General features: G+C 46.2%; 2 protein-coding genes across 5 annotated transcripts in view; one reads left to right on the top strand and one right to left on the bottom strand.

Moving 5' to 3' along the window:
* The window catches only part of ADAP1 (ArfGAP with dual PH domains 1), a 50401-nt gene extending 45464 nt beyond the window's left edge, over positions 1–4937 (top strand). Inside the window, exons 7-11 of the mRNA XM_071444023.1 lie at positions 1225–1308; positions 2141–2203; positions 2580–2651; positions 3072–3300; positions 3660–4937. Of these exons, the coding sequence (XP_071300124.1) occupies positions 1225–1308; positions 2141–2203; positions 2580–2651; positions 3072–3300; positions 3660–3688 (477 nt within the window). The 3' untranslated portion in view covers positions 3689–4937. The remainder of the gene's footprint in view (positions 1–1224; positions 1309–2140; positions 2204–2579; positions 2652–3071; positions 3301–3659) is intronic.
* A 1434-nt stretch (positions 4938–6371) lies between these two features.
* On the bottom strand, positions 6372–18045 carry GET4 (guided entry of tail-anchored proteins factor 4). 4 transcript variants are annotated; one of them, XM_071444019.1, is made up of 9 exons: positions 17840–18045; positions 13753–13831; positions 13264–13345; positions 12807–12956; positions 11053–11191; positions 9133–9273; positions 8973–9048; positions 8742–8814; positions 6372–7696 (listed from the first exon to the last, which is right to left on the bottom strand). In XM_071444019.1, exons 1-9 carry the CDS (start codon positions 17995–17997, stop codon positions 7608–7610), a joined length of 987 nt encoding a protein of 328 aa, XP_071300120.1. In that variant the 5' UTR covers positions 17998–18045; the 3' UTR covers positions 6372–7607. The 4 variants fall into 4 exon arrangements, with proteins under 4 accessions (XP_071300120.1, XP_071300123.1, XP_071300122.1 ...); XM_071444022.1 differs by lacking the exon at positions 17840–18045 and adding an exon at positions 17434–17454; XM_071444021.1 differs by lacking the exon at positions 17840–18045 and adding an exon at positions 17147–17329.
* Positions 18046–18109: the final 64 nt, after the last annotated feature.

Consider the following 18109-nt stretch of genomic DNA (forward strand, 5'->3'; position numbering starts at 1 on the left):
AGTGAGTAAAACCTCAGACAAGTAGGTCAGAGTTTTCCATTGTTTATGTCCTAGTATCTTTTGGGATATTTTTTCTCTCAACTTGAAGTAGCTTAAGAAACCAAAGCAAAGATTTTTAATTTTTGGGAATGGCTATTTGCCACATTAGACCATTTTTAAGATACCCCCAATTCAGCTCCTTAAAACTGAGATTTTAAAATTTCATGTGAGCCTTTCCTCCTAACCCAGATCATTTCTAAAGCACAAAAAAGTTTAACTCTTAGAGAAGGCCAACTTCTCCTTTGACATGGTCTTTCCTACACTACAGCGACCTCACCTGAAAGGGTTGGGCAGTGTTTGTTTTGGGATTGAGTCTGGCTCATTGAGAATGTCCCTGATCTGATGTGTGAAGCTTCCCATGCATTAATGACAGCAGGACAGCTCAGCATCCCTCTCCCTGTGCTCAGATCCCAGGCAGGGCAGCTCCTGATTCCCTTCCAGCAAACCTTTGCTGGTCCCACAGTGTCAGAGCACAAGGCAGTGTTTGAGTGCTCCCTTTAAGTGTGGAACACTTAAAATTAATGTGGCATTTCTCAGCAAAACCTTCAGAGACATACAGCACAAGCTGTTGGGTCTTACCAGAGATAAATGAATACATGAGTTTAAAAATAAGGAAATTATAAAACAATTGTTTTGTAGGAGGAAAAAATAGAGAGAGATTTTTTTGCCAAGGAAAGGGAGAAGTGCCAGAGCTTCTTGGACTTCATTATCACTGTGGCTGTCCCTAAAAGACTCACAGACACAGCTGATAGACTGGGATACAAAGATAAAGAGATGTTGAGCTACTCTTTTATCAAAACATTGAAGTATGTAGCTGGAATTTGGGTGGGATGCAGGTGCTGCTGCTGGAGGGGACAGGGCTCTGTTTAAAGGGTCAGCTCAATGTTTCAAATGCTCTTTTGGGGCTGGTTTTGCCAGTTCAGAGATGTTTAAATGCTCCCTTCTGCAGAAAGCCCCTCGGTGCTGACTGGAAGCTGCAGAGCTCTGTGCACATCTGGCAGCCCAGAACAGCAGCTGAGAGTTCCACATCCTTCACCTTTTTGCTGTACTCTGTGTTTTCTAGGATTCCTGCTGCATTGAGCTCTGTCACTGGAGCCAGAGCAACAGGAGAGACAAAACCCAGCAGGATCAGGTTATTTTGTGTGCAGGCTGCACTCCTCACTCTGCTTTTTTCCTCATTACTAGGAAATAGTGGATTGGTTCAACGCCATCCGGGCAGCACGCTTCCATTACCTACAAGTGGCATTCCCTGGAGCCAGTGACTCTGATGTGAGTGTTCCTGCAGCATTGCCTGGGTGGGGCTTTTTTTTCCCCCTCTTGCTCATTTTTAGCTCCTGTTAACAAGCTGGAAGGCTTGGGGAGTGCTCCATCCTTCGGAGTGTTCTGTGATTGCTGGTGAAATGGTTGTGGAGGGATGCTGAGCCCAGCCTTGGGGCCCCTGCACACACAGGGGAGCAGCTCCAGCACTGCCACCCCTGCAGGAGCCCTGAGCACCTGGCTCAAAGGCTCTGGCTGTAACAACAAAAGCCAAAACAAAGTCTGGAAGGCTGGGAAGGTGAGGGCAGATGGATGTCAGTGCCCTGAGCTCTCTGCAGGTCAGTGCAGCCTGGTTTATAAATGCCTGTGTTTTCCAGGGGCTGGAGCTGCTAATTGTGTTACCCTGGGCTAATGCAATTCCAGAGGCTGCTCTGACGTGCTGCCAGCCAAGGCTGTGTGCTGCTCTTGGGCTGTAACATTGTGCTGGTGCTTGTTGATTACTCCCTGTTCCTCCTTGGCTGTAGATTTTGAAGTCTAATTGCATTTCCTGCCTTCTGCCAATTATCTGGGAGGGGTGCAGTCGTGGTTGTGCAGGGTGGCCCTGCACCCTGAGGAGTGTGGGAGATGCTCCTGGAGGCTGCTGGCTGTGCTGGGGAGCTGCTCCAAGGTGTTTGATGTTGCAGCCTCCTCTTCTGAGCCCTGTGGAGGAGCAGGACTGGAGCTCTGAGGCAGAGCTGTGGGGTGGGCTCGGGGCTGGGGCCAGCTCAGGGTGGGTTTTCCTTCCAGTGACCCCCAGGCCCCTCCATCTGACTCTGCTCTTTTCTGTCCTCTTTGGTTGCTGCAGCTGGTGCCAAAGCTTTCTAGAAACTACCTGAAGGAAGGATACATGGAGAAAACAGGGCCAAAGGTAGGATCTGAAGCATTTTTTAGTCCCTCCAAACATGAGTCTTGCTCTGTATGGCCCCAAGAAGGGGTTGCTGGTGGGACAAACCAACCCTTGCCAGAGAGGCAAAGCCATAACTCTGTGAATGTATTTAATTCACTTTCCTCACCTCGGAGCAAACATTAAAAAAATCCAGATTTACATCTTAAACCCAATGTCCCTTCCTGGTAGAGCTGGCCCAGCCCCTGGCTGTGGTGGCTCTGATGGCCCAGAAATGATCTGTTCCCAACTCCCCCAGCCCATCAGGCTGCTCCAAGTGCTTTGACACTCCTCGGCCATGCATAATTAGAGAGAAGCTGTGCTGTTCCAGTGTGTGATCTGGCATTTTCTGACTCCCCAGCAAACAGAGGGATTCAAGAAGCGATGGTTCACCATGGATGACCGACGGCTCATGTATTTCAAAGATCCCCTGGTAAGATGAAGGTGCCTGGGCTGCCTGGGAGGAATTACCTGCAATACTACCACTTATAATAATAAGAGTAATAGCAGTAATAATTACAGTAATGATCTGCAGCAAAATGCAGGCTGGTGGGAGAGCCAAGAGGGCACAATGCTGTCACTGCTTAGTGGCTCTGCCTGGTGTCCAGTGGGCAGTAACCCTGTAAATACCAAAACCACTTAAAAAGCCCTGTCCACCAGATATTCTGCATCTGGATCTTGGCTCTCTGGTGTTGGTGCTGTATTGTGGGTGCCCTTGGGTGAGGAGCAGGGCTGTGGGTGGTGCTGTTGGGGTTTGGCTGGTGGGCTTGTGGCTGCTGCAGCTGTCCTGGTGCCTGGGCTGCAGAGCTCCCTTCACCCTCACCCCCTTCCTGACTGCTCTGCTGTCTCCTAGGATGCCTTTGCTAGAGGGGAGGTTTTTATTGGGAGCAAGGAGAACAGCTACAAGGTGCTGGAAGGGCTCCCACCATCCACGCAGGGGAACCACTGGCAGCACGGGATCACCATCGTCACCCCGGATCGGAAATTCCTCTTCGCCTGCGAGACAGAGGACGACCAGCTGGAGTGGATCACCACCTTCCAGAAGGTTATAAGCCGGCCAATGCTGCCTCAGGAATATGCAGGTGTGTTCCCTGGGGAGGGCTGGGTGTCAGCCCTGGCCCTGCAGAGTGCCCTGGGCTGGAGGATGGGATGGCTGGAGGGGAGTGGGGGTCAGGACATCGCTCCCTCCTGCTCTGTGTGAGGCAGCTCTTCACTGCCCAGGGGATGCAAAGGCTGTTTGAGCAGAGAGGGGCTCACCCTGGAGGAGGAGGAGGATGGTGTCCTTCCCTCTTCATTGCCTCTGGTGGGGTGTCCATGCTGCTGTATGGTTACAGGGGTAACTAAAGCCAAGGAGCATCAGCAAGGACCATTGTCAGGGTGGGCTTGTGCCAGCCAGTGCTTGCCTTGCTCTAACTTTATTTTCTCTGTTTTTTCCTTTCAGTGGAAGCCCATTTCAAACATAAACCTTAGCTGGGACTGGCTGGGCAGACCTGAGGAGTGAGCTTCTGTTTACAACACGACGTGGTTTTATTTGAAATGTTAAAAATAATTCATAATAACAGTAATAATAATAACAATAATAATACTTCCCTTTCCCCTCATCATTCACGTGATCATGTCGGAAGGGCGGCGGTGGAACGTCGGAGAAGATCCTGATCCAACTTGAAATTCAGCTCTGTGGCTGCTCTGTGGGGTGGGACAGGTGGCCCTGCCACCCCATCACCCCACACCCGCTTCACCAGGATGGCAGAGACTGTTGGTGGCACATCCCAGGGGCAGCTGGGACTCTTCCCCATGCTCAGGTCCCTGGTGCTGGAGCTGAGCATCCCCACACTTCCAGATGGCTGCCAGTCCTTTCCAGGGGGCTGCAAGTCCCCAAGGGTGACATCCCTGTGGGATGGGAGGCAGCCTGGAAACACAGGAAAGGTGCTGTGCCAAAGCAGCTGAGCCTGCCATGGTGCCAGGGAAAATGAGGAATGAATTATCCCCCTGGGGACTGGGGGTGATGCTGTACCCAGAGAGGGTCAAATAGGATTTAGAAATAGAGGAAATGGGCATCATCAGCCTCCTTAAGGTAATGAAGGGCAGGGAGGAGGGGGCTGCAAGGGAGACACCAACCCATCAGGTGATGCTGGGGGAGCAGAGCTTTGGGGGCCAGGCCTGTGTTTGGCTCCCTGGGTCATCCCTGTTCCATGGTCTGGGGGGCTTTGCCCCATTTGGGGAGCCTGGGATGGAGCTGGAGGTTGAGCTTTATCTGCAGTTTTGCTGATGGGCACCATCAAAGCCTGTCCCAGCTCACTCCCAGCAGGCACATCCCTTCTCAAGACTTGGTGGTTGCACTTTTTCCCCCAATAATCCAATTTTTTTTGGTTGATTTTTCTTCTCCTGCCCAAAAAAAAAAAAAAAAAAAAAAAAAAAAAAGCCAAAAAAAAAAAAAAAAGCTGCTTGAAGTGACGTTTCAGCGCGGTGTTGAGCACTGTAATTCCTGCAGTTAGGGCGGGCGGGCTGGGACCTGCACACCAGGTGCTGGATTTTTAGCCCAAAATGAGATTTCCAGCGTGCCCTGAGGGCCCAGCCCCAGCCACGGACCTGTCCGACGCGTTTCCTCGGGTGGTTGTGTATCTGAGAGCATCCCATCGGCTGTGTGCATTCGTTCTGTCACTGGTAAGACAACTGTGCTACTAAATGTTATTCCAACCAATAAATTATTATTATGTCAGAGCCGTGGCCGTGTGGTGCTGGGGCAGGGCAGGGAGGTGGGGTTAAAAAGCAGCAAATGGAAACAAGGAGGTGCCAGTGCTGGCAGGGCCCCACGGGTGTGGGACACCCTCAAAACACAATGTGTATTATTTTAGCTATTATTTGTGTAAATGTGTGTGTTATAGTGCATATTCTGTGTATTTTCTCTGTAATAGTTCTTTATGTGTGCACACACATGCACAAAGGATAGCTGGTTCTTGGGAATAGAGAAATAAGCTTTAGGAAGGGGTTGTTGGCTATTCAGACAACTATAAACTGCATAGTGGGTAGGTGTAATATGTAAAATGTGTGTGTATGTATGTGTGAGGTGTTTGTATGCACACATTCATGTACAGATGTAGCACTCAGACATATTCACTTTACAAAGATATAAGCTAAATGTATTTCACACACCTGTTTATGTATAGACATTTTTATACTTTGTTTTCTAAAATATGTGATTCTATATTATATACACATGTGCATGCTTTATATACATATAATTTATAAATATATTTATAAATTTAAGGTGTATATCTGCATGCACATGTGTATGCCTAACTATAATTATATATTTAACTTATATTTAAAGTATTTATAAGTGTATGTTACCCACACACTGTCATTCACACTTACTTACCAACCCAGGCACAGCAGAAGCAGGGAGAGCACAGACTGGGTTCCTTGTTTGTGTTTATAGGTAGCTATAAAAATTGTTTTGTGTGCATGTATAATTAAGAATAATATTATAATTAATATGTAATACAAGTATATAATTATTATCTATACAAAAGGCTGTTTATATGTGTGTGTGTATACATGTATTTTAAATTCCTAGGTATATGTTTTATACACACACACATGTAAGTTCTGTATATACTGTTGTAATTATTGAATATACATTTTATATATATCCACGTGTAGGTGCCTCATCCCTGGAGCACTGCCTTCCTGTCAGGGCTGGGGTGTTGGGGTCAGGGCACATGCAGAGCTCACAGTGGGGGCTGCAGACAGAGCTGAGGCAAAAACCTCACATTGGGTCACATACACAGGACACAGCAGGGGACATGAGCTGGATGCCTGTGGACACCTCATACTGCCTGAGAGGCACATTCCTGGCAGCCAAAAGCAATGTAAGCTGTGCTTCTAAACCTCTGCTGGCATCCCAGATCATTTCTTAAATGTCAAAGCACCAGCCCGGAGAGGGAGCTCTTCCCTTAAGCTGCTGCACAGCAAAGCAAGCTCCACCTGCTCCAGATATTCCAATACCCCAAGAGAATTACACCTTTAGTGCACAGAGGTGAAGTGAAGCACCGAGGGCTGGATGACCAAGAGTGAAATGCAGAGTGAAAAAAATAGCAAGGAATATAAAGCTCTGCTTGGGAAACTCTTTAGAAAGCAGCAGTATCGCATATCCTGGTATAAAGTGTTTATTTGAGACTTCACAATTAACACAAAGTCTTCCTGTCAATGCCTTTTTTTTTTTCATACAGTCAATAAATTTGTATTAATCCCTCCCCCATGCATGATTGCTGTTTATTAATCTAAGCCTTTTTATTTTCATCGTGAAAAAATAAAGCGTTTCCCCACCCTTTCACCTGTTCCCTGTACCAGACTGTGCTGCATTACAGAGGAGATGGAGAATGGCTATGCCTACTGCTGGGGGTGAAGTTACTCCATTATTTATTGATTTATTCTTTTTTTTAACAGAAAGTGTTAAATGAATCAATCACCCAAGAAAAATAAATATATCATAAAGAACCAGAAGCTCTGCAGTATCCCTTTTCTTGCCATCCAGCCCAGTTCAAGCATGTACCCTGCTCACAGCAACGCTGCCGCCTGCACGTACAGCTGGGAACTTACACTGGCAAAATCTCTTCCAAAGTACAGCCACAAGCCACAGGATGTATTTTAGATGCCACATTTTTATACCTAGGCAAGAGAGATCCAGCTGGAAGCCAATTACTTGCGTTCCACTGATGGGCTTTTACTCAAGAGCTATTCAACCTTGTGCTTTTCAGGAGGTATCGGCTAAACACACGCGTGGGCTCAGCCAGAGCCCGGCCTTGGGGAGAGGGGCAGGCAGTATGAAGGGTGTGCATGTTACTCATGGCAGTGGAAGCAAGTTCTTGTATCAATGTCTCTTGGATGTGCATCTCAAATTATGCTGCTTGGCTCGTCTCGCAGTACTTTTGGCACCAGCCTCGCAAATCAATTATTCAATTGCTCCCCCTGCCTCTCAAGATCTTCCTTGGAAGAGGGCAGAGGGCAAGGAGGCTTTCTCAGAACACAGGTGGTATTGGGTAGGCCGTGAAGGACAAGCCCCATGTTTATGCTTTATTAAAGACTGTGCAAAAGGGAATACTGCATCAGAAACCGCAGACTATGTTTAATCAGTCCCAGCCGCTGGATCGGACACCCACTAACAACCGCTCCGATATTGGTTCGTTTGGCTACTTTTTGTTGGTTTCTTTCTTTTTTTTTTTACATAAATAATATAGACCGACAGTATAAACATTTCAGCAACCATTTCTAAAAGACCAGAGGAGCCCTTTTAGGAGCCAAGAAACAACTGCAGGATTCAAATTCCAAAAGTGTCTTTGGAGTCATCGAATCATCAGATTTACACGGCACCCAATGACAACAACATTCAGTCGAGCTCGATAGGACTGCTGTCTTCCTGACCATCTTCTGTGTCATCATCTTCCCCAGTTCCCATCAGGCTGTTTAAAAGATTTCCTAGAATAAAATACAGGACAGTCAAAACCACTAGTTTTACATCTCAAAAAACTTTCAACTAATCTTCCATCCTGCTGCAGTACAGATTTCGGTAACAAAAAAAACCCAAGAGTTTTGAAGTAGAAGAGTCTCACCAAGACATTAGTAATCCCACACTGGTTTCCATTATGAATATTGATTTGGGAAGCTGTATACTCTTAGCTGTTCACTGATACTGTTCCTTCTCTAAGAATACACTTGAAAAACCCAAAGTCACATATTTATGTGCTACAGTTGCACCCTCAGAGGGGAAAAAAAAAACAAATAAAAGAGGAAAAACACACCTCCAGCAGTGAAACTCTCAAAAAGCAGTCACAGTCTGCATCATGGTGTAAAAAAATTGTCTGAAACTCAGAGGCATCAATTTAAAGATGCCTGAATTGCTGAAAAGCAAATTACGATGGTAAAAACACAATGTTCATGTTTTTCATCAGGCTTTGGGTACCAGCGAATTGATGTTTGTAGGCAAAACTTCAAGTCACTTTACAAAGAAGCTTAGTTCTCGGGGAAAACATTAATTTTATGCTAATTTCATTCAAGAGCCAGGAAATGAGGGCTGAATTTCTCTATTCCATTTCAGTCCTTGTAGAAGGGCAGTATTAATTTCAGAACTTCCTCTTTGGACACATTCATGTTGTATCAGTACTGATTAGATCTCTACCAAAGCCCCATACTTGGTTTAAGAAAAATCAGTCACTGAACTCTGAGGAAATTAAGATTTAACACCAGTAAGATGCTTCTTTACATTAGGAAGCTATACCATAATGTCAGAAATTAACCATAAGAGTCTTTTTACTGCTTCTCCCCTTCTCAGTGATGAAAAGTCTACAAACTCCCACAAATCACTTTCACATGCAACCCTTCATTTTGTATTCTACAGCATGGGCTGTTCCTACAGGCTATGAAAAGAATTATAAATTGGTTAGAACAGATTCTCTGTTTCCAACACAGGTGTTTTATCCAGGTCACTGACCAAAGCCTGGAGGTACCTCCAAGCAGAGCTTACCTAGCAAGCCCCCGTAGGACGAGGTCTGCTTGGGCGGAACTCCGAAGAAAAGCTGTCCTATTCTATCTAGGTACTGTAGGGACACAAGGTGAAAAAAGTCAATGATTTCATTTACAGGTGGCAGAAGTCACCCAGGCCAGGTAAATCACCAGCTCTTATCTACAAAGCTGGAGACAATCAGACACTTTTTCACTCCTTGAGTGAGCTAAATCCTGTTTATGAGTAACTCACCTCATTATACATGGGGTCTCTTTTCAGCGAAGGTTGATACTGTTCACACAATACTGTAAATACTGTTAGTTTTCCTCTAGAAAGGAAACAACCAAAAATGTAATCTCAGTTAACAACTGAAAAGGAAACCAAGAAGGACATGACAGAAATCAGACTGTACCCATCAACTGCCAACAACAGAAACCAGATGAAGTTTAGCAGTGGTTGCACAAAGGGTGGACCCTTCTCTATCGAAGGATGTTTCTGTGTGTATGTCGTAAAAACAACTGAGGCGCTGGTCTTATTTTTTAAGCAGAGAAATCTGAAAAAGGAAAGAGAATGGGGCAAGTTAAAAACAAAGGGCAGAGAAATGGTTTCGCCACAGAGAAAGGGAAAGCCAAAATCTACTTCACTTGTACATAGAGGCCGTGTCAGGCTTGAAATGATGGCAAAATAAAACTGTTAGAGATGGACATCTTTGGGGATGCTTTGGCCATCAGCTGAGGAAGGGGAAAATCACTACTAGAACACACTGTGGAATAGGCAGGTTGGGAGGGAAAAGATTTTAAATATTTATAGAATGAGTTCAACCAGGATCTAAGCAGATTGTACAGGATTGTTACTAAAAGACAGCATCAATTTGCAGAATGTGGAAAGACTGGCTACCCTGTAATTCACATGAAAATGATATTGCATCTACTGGTCCAGGATTGACTATGCTGAGTTAAAAACTGAATTAAAGACCCATTCATCCCCAAACACATCTCCTTTTAGTATGTACCTGTCAGTAATTGTTGATTCTGTCATTCTATTCCACCTCAACATAATGTGGCATCAGGACCACTAATAGCTTGACACACATGCCTAAAAATCTCATAATAAAGCTGTACTTTGAGCTCCCAAACCATTTGTCCCCAAGAGATCGATCCCTCAAACAGATCAAATCCTTGTTCAGGTCCAGTTAATTTAACTGGCAATCTCTGCAAGTCCCATTGGCCTGACAAGCCTTTATCTGGGACAAATGCTGTCAGCAAGCACTAGGAAGGCTGCCACAAGCCATGTCATTTTTGATGGCAGGCTGGCCTCTAATTCTGCACCCTCACATGTGCAAGGGCTTGGGGCTGTTTTGCCTCACTGACAGCAAGGAACTGCAATTATTTTCATTAGAGAATAAATGACCATGCAAGAGGAATTAACACAGTATTTGACATATAAACCAGTAAAGGATGCAGTAGAAGTACTGTATAAACACTGAAAAAATAATCTTTTAACTTCTCCACAGAATTTCTCCCCATAAAATTGTCTGAGTCCTGTACATATTGGATTTCCATAAAGGATTTGCTATTGCTCAAAATCACAGCAATCTATAGCAACCAGCTATGGAAAGCAGGACAAATCTGACATGACAGCTCACTGCTGCCAAAAGAGAGACAAACTTGCTCTCACCTCCTCCCTCTCCCCCAACACCTACTCTCTCCCTGACTCCCTGCCACACAGTCCTGTCTCCACCTCCTCCTCAGACTCCTCCATGAGCTGCCTTCCCTGCCTGAAGAAAGCCATCAGCTGATTGAACACTGTAAAATTGGCTTTGTCAACCTTCATTCTACATGAGCTCTGCAAAAGCACACAATAGTTTGCATTCCCACCTCCTACAAAATAAATGCCAAAAATGAGAGCCAGCAGCAACTCTGTCAAGGCAAGAACCACCAAGCTGCTGCACACAGACCAGGCTGACCATGACAAGTTGCCTCTTAGGACCTGAGTGAGAGCAAGTTCTGTGCTAAATACAGGGCCTGCTTGAGTCCAGCACTTGTAAGAACATATAGATAAACCCTAACTAGACAAAATGGTGTAATAAAGCTAACAATTGTGCTTTCAGGGTTCAGGCAATTAATATAATTTCAGGTCTTGACCTTAATACATTATTTTACTTTTTTTCTCCCCAGTCTGACAAGTTGAACACATGGGTTTTCAGAGAGTTTTCTCCCGTTGCTCTGGCCAGGTTCACAGTTTCTTTGGCAAAGGCTATGTGGTTAAATTCGATTGGTCCCACACATAATGTCATGTCAGCAGAATGCTTCAGAAGAAGTTTAACACCTACTGTAGTACTGCCTGAGCTACAAACATGTCCACCTCACTGCGGTATCCGCGGGACGAGGAGTATTCCACCAGCATATTTGCACAGCCCTCACCATCTGTCGAGTGCAAGAAGTGGTACCGAGATTCACTATAGTTTTGCTCTAGAGAAAGAAAAAGGAAAAGGCTTTTAAGAGATCAGTTCAGTTAACTTGAATGTAAAAATAAATTTATTAGGCTTGTACTTTATGAGCTGGTAAAAGAACAAGAGTTACAGGTGTGGTATATGAACAGGACAGCTGGTAAAAAGTCTGTAAGTTACAGATAATTTATAAAGGGAGATAATAATAAATTTTAGTCTAAGTACATTTGAACAACTGCTATTTAATACAGTTTACTCAATTACAGCTACTGCTGGCTTGAACTTTGGTTGTATCATTTTGTCTAAGTGAATGCTGACACTTGATGTGTTGTCAGTGTTTAGGACAAGAATCAAGAAATTCCATATTAGACCAAGTGCACCAAGAAATCCAACAGCAACTTCAGCATCCTTTTTTATTTCCTATTTTTAGCTTAGCCCACTCTTGCTACCAAAACTAAAATCACTTCCATATGCTGAACAGAATAGCAATTATACAGGAAAAATGGTGTAAGAAATGGCAATAATTTGTTAGAACGTGAAGCAAAGGATTGTGTAAAATCACAGCAATGACAAAACTTTATAGCTGCTAATATTTTGAATTTGAAAGCATTGTTTTAAAAATCTGAGCCTTTTGTGATAAAACTCAAAAGGCTACAGAATAAGAAAATGTAGGCATTTAGCTCTTCAAGAGAACAGTGAGCAGGTGGCTGCAAAATGGGGACTTTTAGTTTCAGAATGCAACTGTTTCTTATCCTAATTGTAGCAGCCTCTAACTTGAATGCAGTGAGAAGAATCCTCCCTTTCTGGCTGGCAGCAGCCATCAGGCTAACATAAATCCCAGGAGAGCAGCTGGGGAATTGCCTATGGCACACAGAGAGGCTGCAGCATTGACCTTTATTGGGTCAGGGCTGTTACATGAAACCACTGTCATCACTTGGCAGCTACTGAAAAATGTAAAATAAACAATCATCTTGCACAGTTATCCATGAGAAACCACAGAAAAAATGGCATGTATTCAACTGTTCTCAATCACCTTTGTTATGTTTTGAACACAAGACTGTAAACACTGGCTATCATCCACAAGTACAATAATTATTTAGAGCATTTTGTGTTTTTCTTACATCCCATCACAAGTGATAAAGTGGCTCATAAATCAAAGGCAACAACATTCATTTTGAAATAACCCTGCTGGCCAACTTCTCAAAAAGTACTTAATTACAGTCCAAAGACTGTTTTGGATGCCAGGTGATGTTTTTCAATCTTTGTCATGTTTATCCAGGATTTAAAAACAAAAATACTTGTCAACAGAACATCTTTGCTCCCCAGCAATTTTCCTCCTAACAACATAATCAAACTACCTCAATGTCTAAAGGATCAACCTGCCTTTTAGAGAGAGCCTCTCAGCAGTTGTGTTTTGGATTTTGCACTAATAAAGAGCTACAGACCCATTTTTTTTCTGTAACATCAGGAAGACATTAATGCAAAAATCAGATAATAGCAGAACTCAATCAATCAACCAATCAATCAATCATTTCCATCTCAGCTTCTTTAGGTTATTCCCAAAGCAGATCCCTTATAACAGCTTGCTTTCAACATTTTCAAAGGAAAACACAGAAAAGCCAGTTGATTTTTCTTACCTTTCCACAGGGTAATAGCTAGTAACTGGTGTAGTTTTGGATGTCCAAGTTTTCCTGATCCCCCACTGGACCATTTTAGTGCTCTGGATACAAAAGCCACTCTTTCAGGAGAATTTGGATCCATTAAACTAAACAATTTAGCCAAGTTTTCTAGAAGCAGTAAGATTGAAAAATATTTAGCATTAAGAAAAATAAGATCATCTGCTGCTCCTAATGTAGCTCTAAGATCCATCTTTAGGACAGGCAGCAGTGTTAGTTCCAAGCATGCCCACAGAGTCATCAGGAGCCCACAGTTCTCTAATAAAGTTTCCCCCAGACCATTCCTATGGGGAAGGTAACCCTCAGCCATGTTGGGAAGGCATCCAAAAAGGATTGCAGCCTTCAAGACTATTAACAAGTCACTGTGAAGGGAAAGCACAACTAAATGCCACCAAACCAAGAACAGAGGTCACCTCACCTAAAAGGTCTTCTGCTACTTTTGCATCCGACTTCTCCAAAGACTCCAAGACCAGCATGGACAGATCAGCAGCACTGTTTTGCTACAAAACAGACACATACTGGCAGTGATGAATGTATCAGGGCAGAAAAAGAAACATCAACCAGAATTTTGGCAGCAGCAGGTTTAATGCTTTTATCAACAGCTAGGGCACAGTATCAAGTCTCAGCCTTCCTGATAAAAAAATTATAGTAATTTGATGGCATCAAAGAGAAGCCTCCAGGAAAGCAGAACACAGGCACTGTTTGGATGCTCACAAACACTACTGCTGCATGTTCCAGCTTGGCATAATCCTTCTTTGTGGAGAAAGGCTCAACAAAGAGATAAAACAAAAGATTATAAGGCAATTACCCCAAACATTTACCACTGGGAACTCACCATTCATTTATCAAAATCTTGGGAGTAACAATTCCCTGCCCTCAAGCCACACACACAAAACCAGTGACGTACCTGGTTATGACTGAAGAACAGTAAAGCCCCTGAATACATTAGTTCTCTTGCTTCTGCATGTTTTCCTTGTGACATATACCTGAAAAAAATACCAAAGCCATGATAAAAATTACCACTAAGTTAGTTTTGTATGCTTAAAGTTACTTATATTTAAAGGATTAAAAGACTGATAAAATTTAAAATAATGACAACAAGAGATTTATTTTGAAATCAGGCTAGTTTCAATAATGATGTAGCTTGAACTGCAAGTTGCAATTTTCTGCTCCAGACCTGATGGAATAAAATGAAGAATATAAGAATGAAAACGGAGAGAGCTACAAATATGTTTGGTGCTGGAACAAGAAAAGGGAATGAGCACAAGACTTCAACTGAGCAAAAGCTGCCAATGTACTGAGCCTCTACCAAAGCCATCCCAGTGAGACAACTTTTGGAATACCTCCTGGAGAGCTCGCTGACCTTTCCACTGCTCCAAGTCTCTCTGACCACAACAACTCTGCCAGGGGACATCAGCCTGTCCTAGCCCTCTGCTGAACCAAAGGAGCTCATATCTCATGGGTTTGAGAGCAAGATAAGCACAGCCAGCAAGACTCACCATGCAACACTTCAAGAGATACAAAATATAATGCTTCAAAACACACCTTCCACCTTTCTCACTTAAGAGTTAATGAAGAAATAAGGAATAAAAGAATTTCCTCCCAGTGGTTACCTCAGGACCTCTTACCACAGAGCTGTGATTGCAGCCTCCTGCACATCATCACTGTCAGTAACTACAGCTCTTGGAGAGTCCCAGCTTATAAACACAGCATTTCCCATAAAAGCAGTTTAGGTGCGGCAGAGTTTCCAAATTCCATTTCTCCCAACTGCTACTCAAAAAGTCTGTGCTCTCAGGAGCTGATTTGTTCATATCACAGAGGTGTCAGCTCTACCCTGCTGCTCTGACACCTGCACTTTGGTTTGTCCTCTGTGACACACTGGCTGGGCTGTGCCCCTGTCACCCCTTTCTGTTCCTGGGGCTCAGGGCAGCCCCTCCCTCTGCTCCTGAAGGGCCCCTCAAAGCCCAAGAGTGCCCGTGGGGCAACAGAGGGCTTGGTGGTTCTGGGGTGGTGGGACAGCAGGACAGTGTGGCCATGGGGTCACACCAACCAAAGGGACAACCAGAGCATCCCAAACCTCTTGTGCTGTGCCCCAGATTCCTGTCACACGTGTCCCCTACTGGTACCATCACACAGACAGCAAGCAAGGGAGGAAACCCTCCTTCCATCCTGCTCATCAACTCTGAGAAACACCAAGGTCTTTTATCCAAAACAGAGCTGAAATAATGGAAGGCACAATGATAGTGTTTTGGAATAATTCTCAACAACTCAATCACCATGGTAAATGTGAGCCAAATGAATCCACAGCTCCAATGTTTTTATAGTTGGGCTCCCATCCAGGTTTGCTTCTAGGAGTTGGACTCAGCATGGATCCACTTCCACAAGTTCTACTTCCAGTACATTCACAATGCTATATGGAAGCTTCTAATCTGAGAATTATTACAGACGACACTAAAAGCTGCTGAAAACAATTTTACAAAGAGCTGGGGTTTTTCAAAGAACTTTTATCAGAAAACTTGTTTAATAAAAATAAATATTGATGACATTGCTCTAAATGGTATTTAAAACAAGAGAAATCCTGGAACACATTATTTACACAGAAAAATGACCTACAAGTACCAGGGAAATAGAAATGGATGTAACAAGGATATTACACTTTGAAGAGTGACTCAGTTACCAAATCATGAAGACAGAAGAGCTCAGGCCAGCCTGGGGAGTAGCAAACACCACCAGCTCAGGTGTGTCTGGGGGAGCTCAGGGTTAGGCAGGAGTAGCAGTTTTCCACCTGCTCTGTGGATCACAGAGGGATAATAACTCTGCAGGAGGCAGGCTTATGGTAATCTTTCCTCCTCCACTTCTTCCCCTCCTCCACCTGAAAATACAGCTCAGTGCATGAAACTGAGTCAGGATTTCAAGTTTACCCTCTGACAGATGAGACAAATGTTTTACAGGCCTGTGTGTTTAAAGGGAATAAGCACTGGCTAACCCAATCACAGTTCCAGAGTTCAGGTCACCCCAATCAGCATTAATGTGTCTATAAATAAAAATGCTGATTTTTATCACTTTTTACAGAGGATTGACAAGACTACCCAGCCATGGAAATGTCACCCTTTCATTTAACTGAACATATCCTTTCACTTGTATTTAAAATGGAAAAGGCAGGATCTTTGATTCCAAATTAATTCAGGGAGGCTTCAGTATGTGAGTTAATACATCCAGAAGACTGGAGGAGAAGTGACCTCCTGAGCCAAGACTTCTCACACCACTGCAGACACCACATCACATAATCCCTACTATAAAATAGGCCAGGCTTTGTCTTAAATTTAGATTTATTCTCAAATACAATTTAAGTCTTAAGGCCTGGATGGTGCCTGGCTGATCCCATCAGAGGGGTTATGGAAGAACAAACTGATTTAATGTGATGGTGCTGGGACACAGGGCAGGGCAGGGCAGGGCAGGCTGGCTGATGTATGCTGGGAGCACAAGCAGGATTATGCACCAAGGACTTTCCTCCCCACTTTCTTCCATGACTGCTATTTTCCTGTGCTTACTCATAGGCCTGTTCTCATCCTAACACAGGTGAGGACTGAGAATAGGGGACACAAGACACAGGACAGGGAGGGTGGTGTCCAGTTTTGGACCTGTCACTTCAAGAAAGACACTGAGAGGCTGGAATGTGTCCAGAGAAGGGCAATGGAGATGGGGAAGGGTCCAGAGCTTGAGTCTGATGAGAGCAGCTGAGGTAGCTGGGGGGACTCAGCCAGATGTGGCACTCAGTGCCACTGTCCAGTTGACAGGTGATGAAAGCCAAAAGTTGGACCTGATGACATCAGAGATCTTTTCCAACCCAATTGATTCTGTGAAGCCAAATCTCCATCCTGTCGTCTCCCAGCAGAACCACAAGTAAACAAAGCTGGGAGCAGCTGAGGAAGCCCCTAGAACAAACACCTTCTTCTGTGGTCCTGCAAGCAAGGGTCTCCATGCTAAAATCTGATGAGAGAAACGGTGACCCCTGCAAGGTGCAGTGCACCTGAAAAATGAAGCCTAAAAATGCTTTGCAATAAAAACAATCTCCTTATGACAAAAGAGGCAGTAGTAGCATTTTTGAATAAAAGCCCAGGCATGCTCTACTTAGTCACTGTCACGTACACAAACACTACACCAAGTGGAATTTATTCCAAAAAGCTCCTCCGAGCGGGCGATTCTGGCCACCCTGAGAGCTGCCCCTTTCCGAGCGCGGCTCCAGGGTGACCGTGCCGTGAAACAAAGTAACCCCATGTACCGGCGGAGCAACAACCAACCTTCAAACCCTGAAACCCTCACGGCAGCCAGCTGACACCCGCACGGAGCGGGCAGAGCGGCGGCTGCGCAGGGCTCAGCCCCAGGACGGGCCCGGGGCACGGAGCGAGCCCGGACCGGAGCGCCAGGGGACGCCCGGGAAGACACCCCCGGCCCATCCCGCTGGCCGGGGGGCCTCACTCGGCCTGGCCGGAACGTGCGGCCACCGAGCGGCGTTGGGGGACGGGGCCGAAACTGCGCCCTGCCCGTGACCTGCGGGCAGCGTGACGCAACACCCCCGGCGCCTCACCGGACAGTGCCCGGGCCGGCGGGGCGCGGACCGGGCCGGGGCTAGCCCCCAAAGGCCGGCGAGCAGCGGCTCCCCCGCCGCCCCGAGCCGCTGATGGAGCCGGCGGGGCCGAGGGCGGTGACGCGACCGAACCGAGCCGAGCCGAGCCAAGCCAAGCCTGGGGCCGCCGCTCCCCGGCCCGGCCCGGCCCGGCCCGGCCCGGGCCCCGCTTGGGCCGGCGCCGCGTGCCCGCCCCACCCCGCCCCCCCGCGGTCCAATCAGAGAGCGGGGCGCGGAGATGGACAGGCAAGACAGCCAATGAGGGGCGGCCGTGGGCGCGGCGGGCGGCGGCGGAGCAGAGTGCGTGGGAAGGCTCTGGAAGGCCGGGCGGGGGAGGGGCGGCGCGGCGGGCCCGGCGCGGCCCTACCTGAAGAACAGCGTCCGGTACATCTGGTGCGCCTCGTAGTAGTCACCCTTCTCGACGCTGGCGCGCAGCTTGCCCTCCACGCGCTGCACGCCGCCGCGGTTCCTGCCGCCGCCGCCTTTCGCGGCTTCCTGCTCCGCCGCCATGATCGCCGCCGCCATCAGCGCGGAGGACGGGGAGGGGAGGCGGGAGCCAGGCGCATGCGCACGCAGCGCCGGCGCCCCGCTGCCCGGCTTCCGCCCGCTCGGACGGCGGCCCGCTCGGCTCAGCCCG

This window comes from Agelaius tricolor, unplaced genomic scaffold (assembly GCF_023055355.1).
Source record: "Agelaius tricolor isolate 1412-34295 unplaced genomic scaffold, bAgeTri1.0.p SCAF_19, whole genome shotgun sequence".
NCBI classification, from domain to species: domain Eukaryota; kingdom Metazoa; phylum Chordata; class Aves; order Passeriformes; family Icteridae; genus Agelaius; species Agelaius tricolor.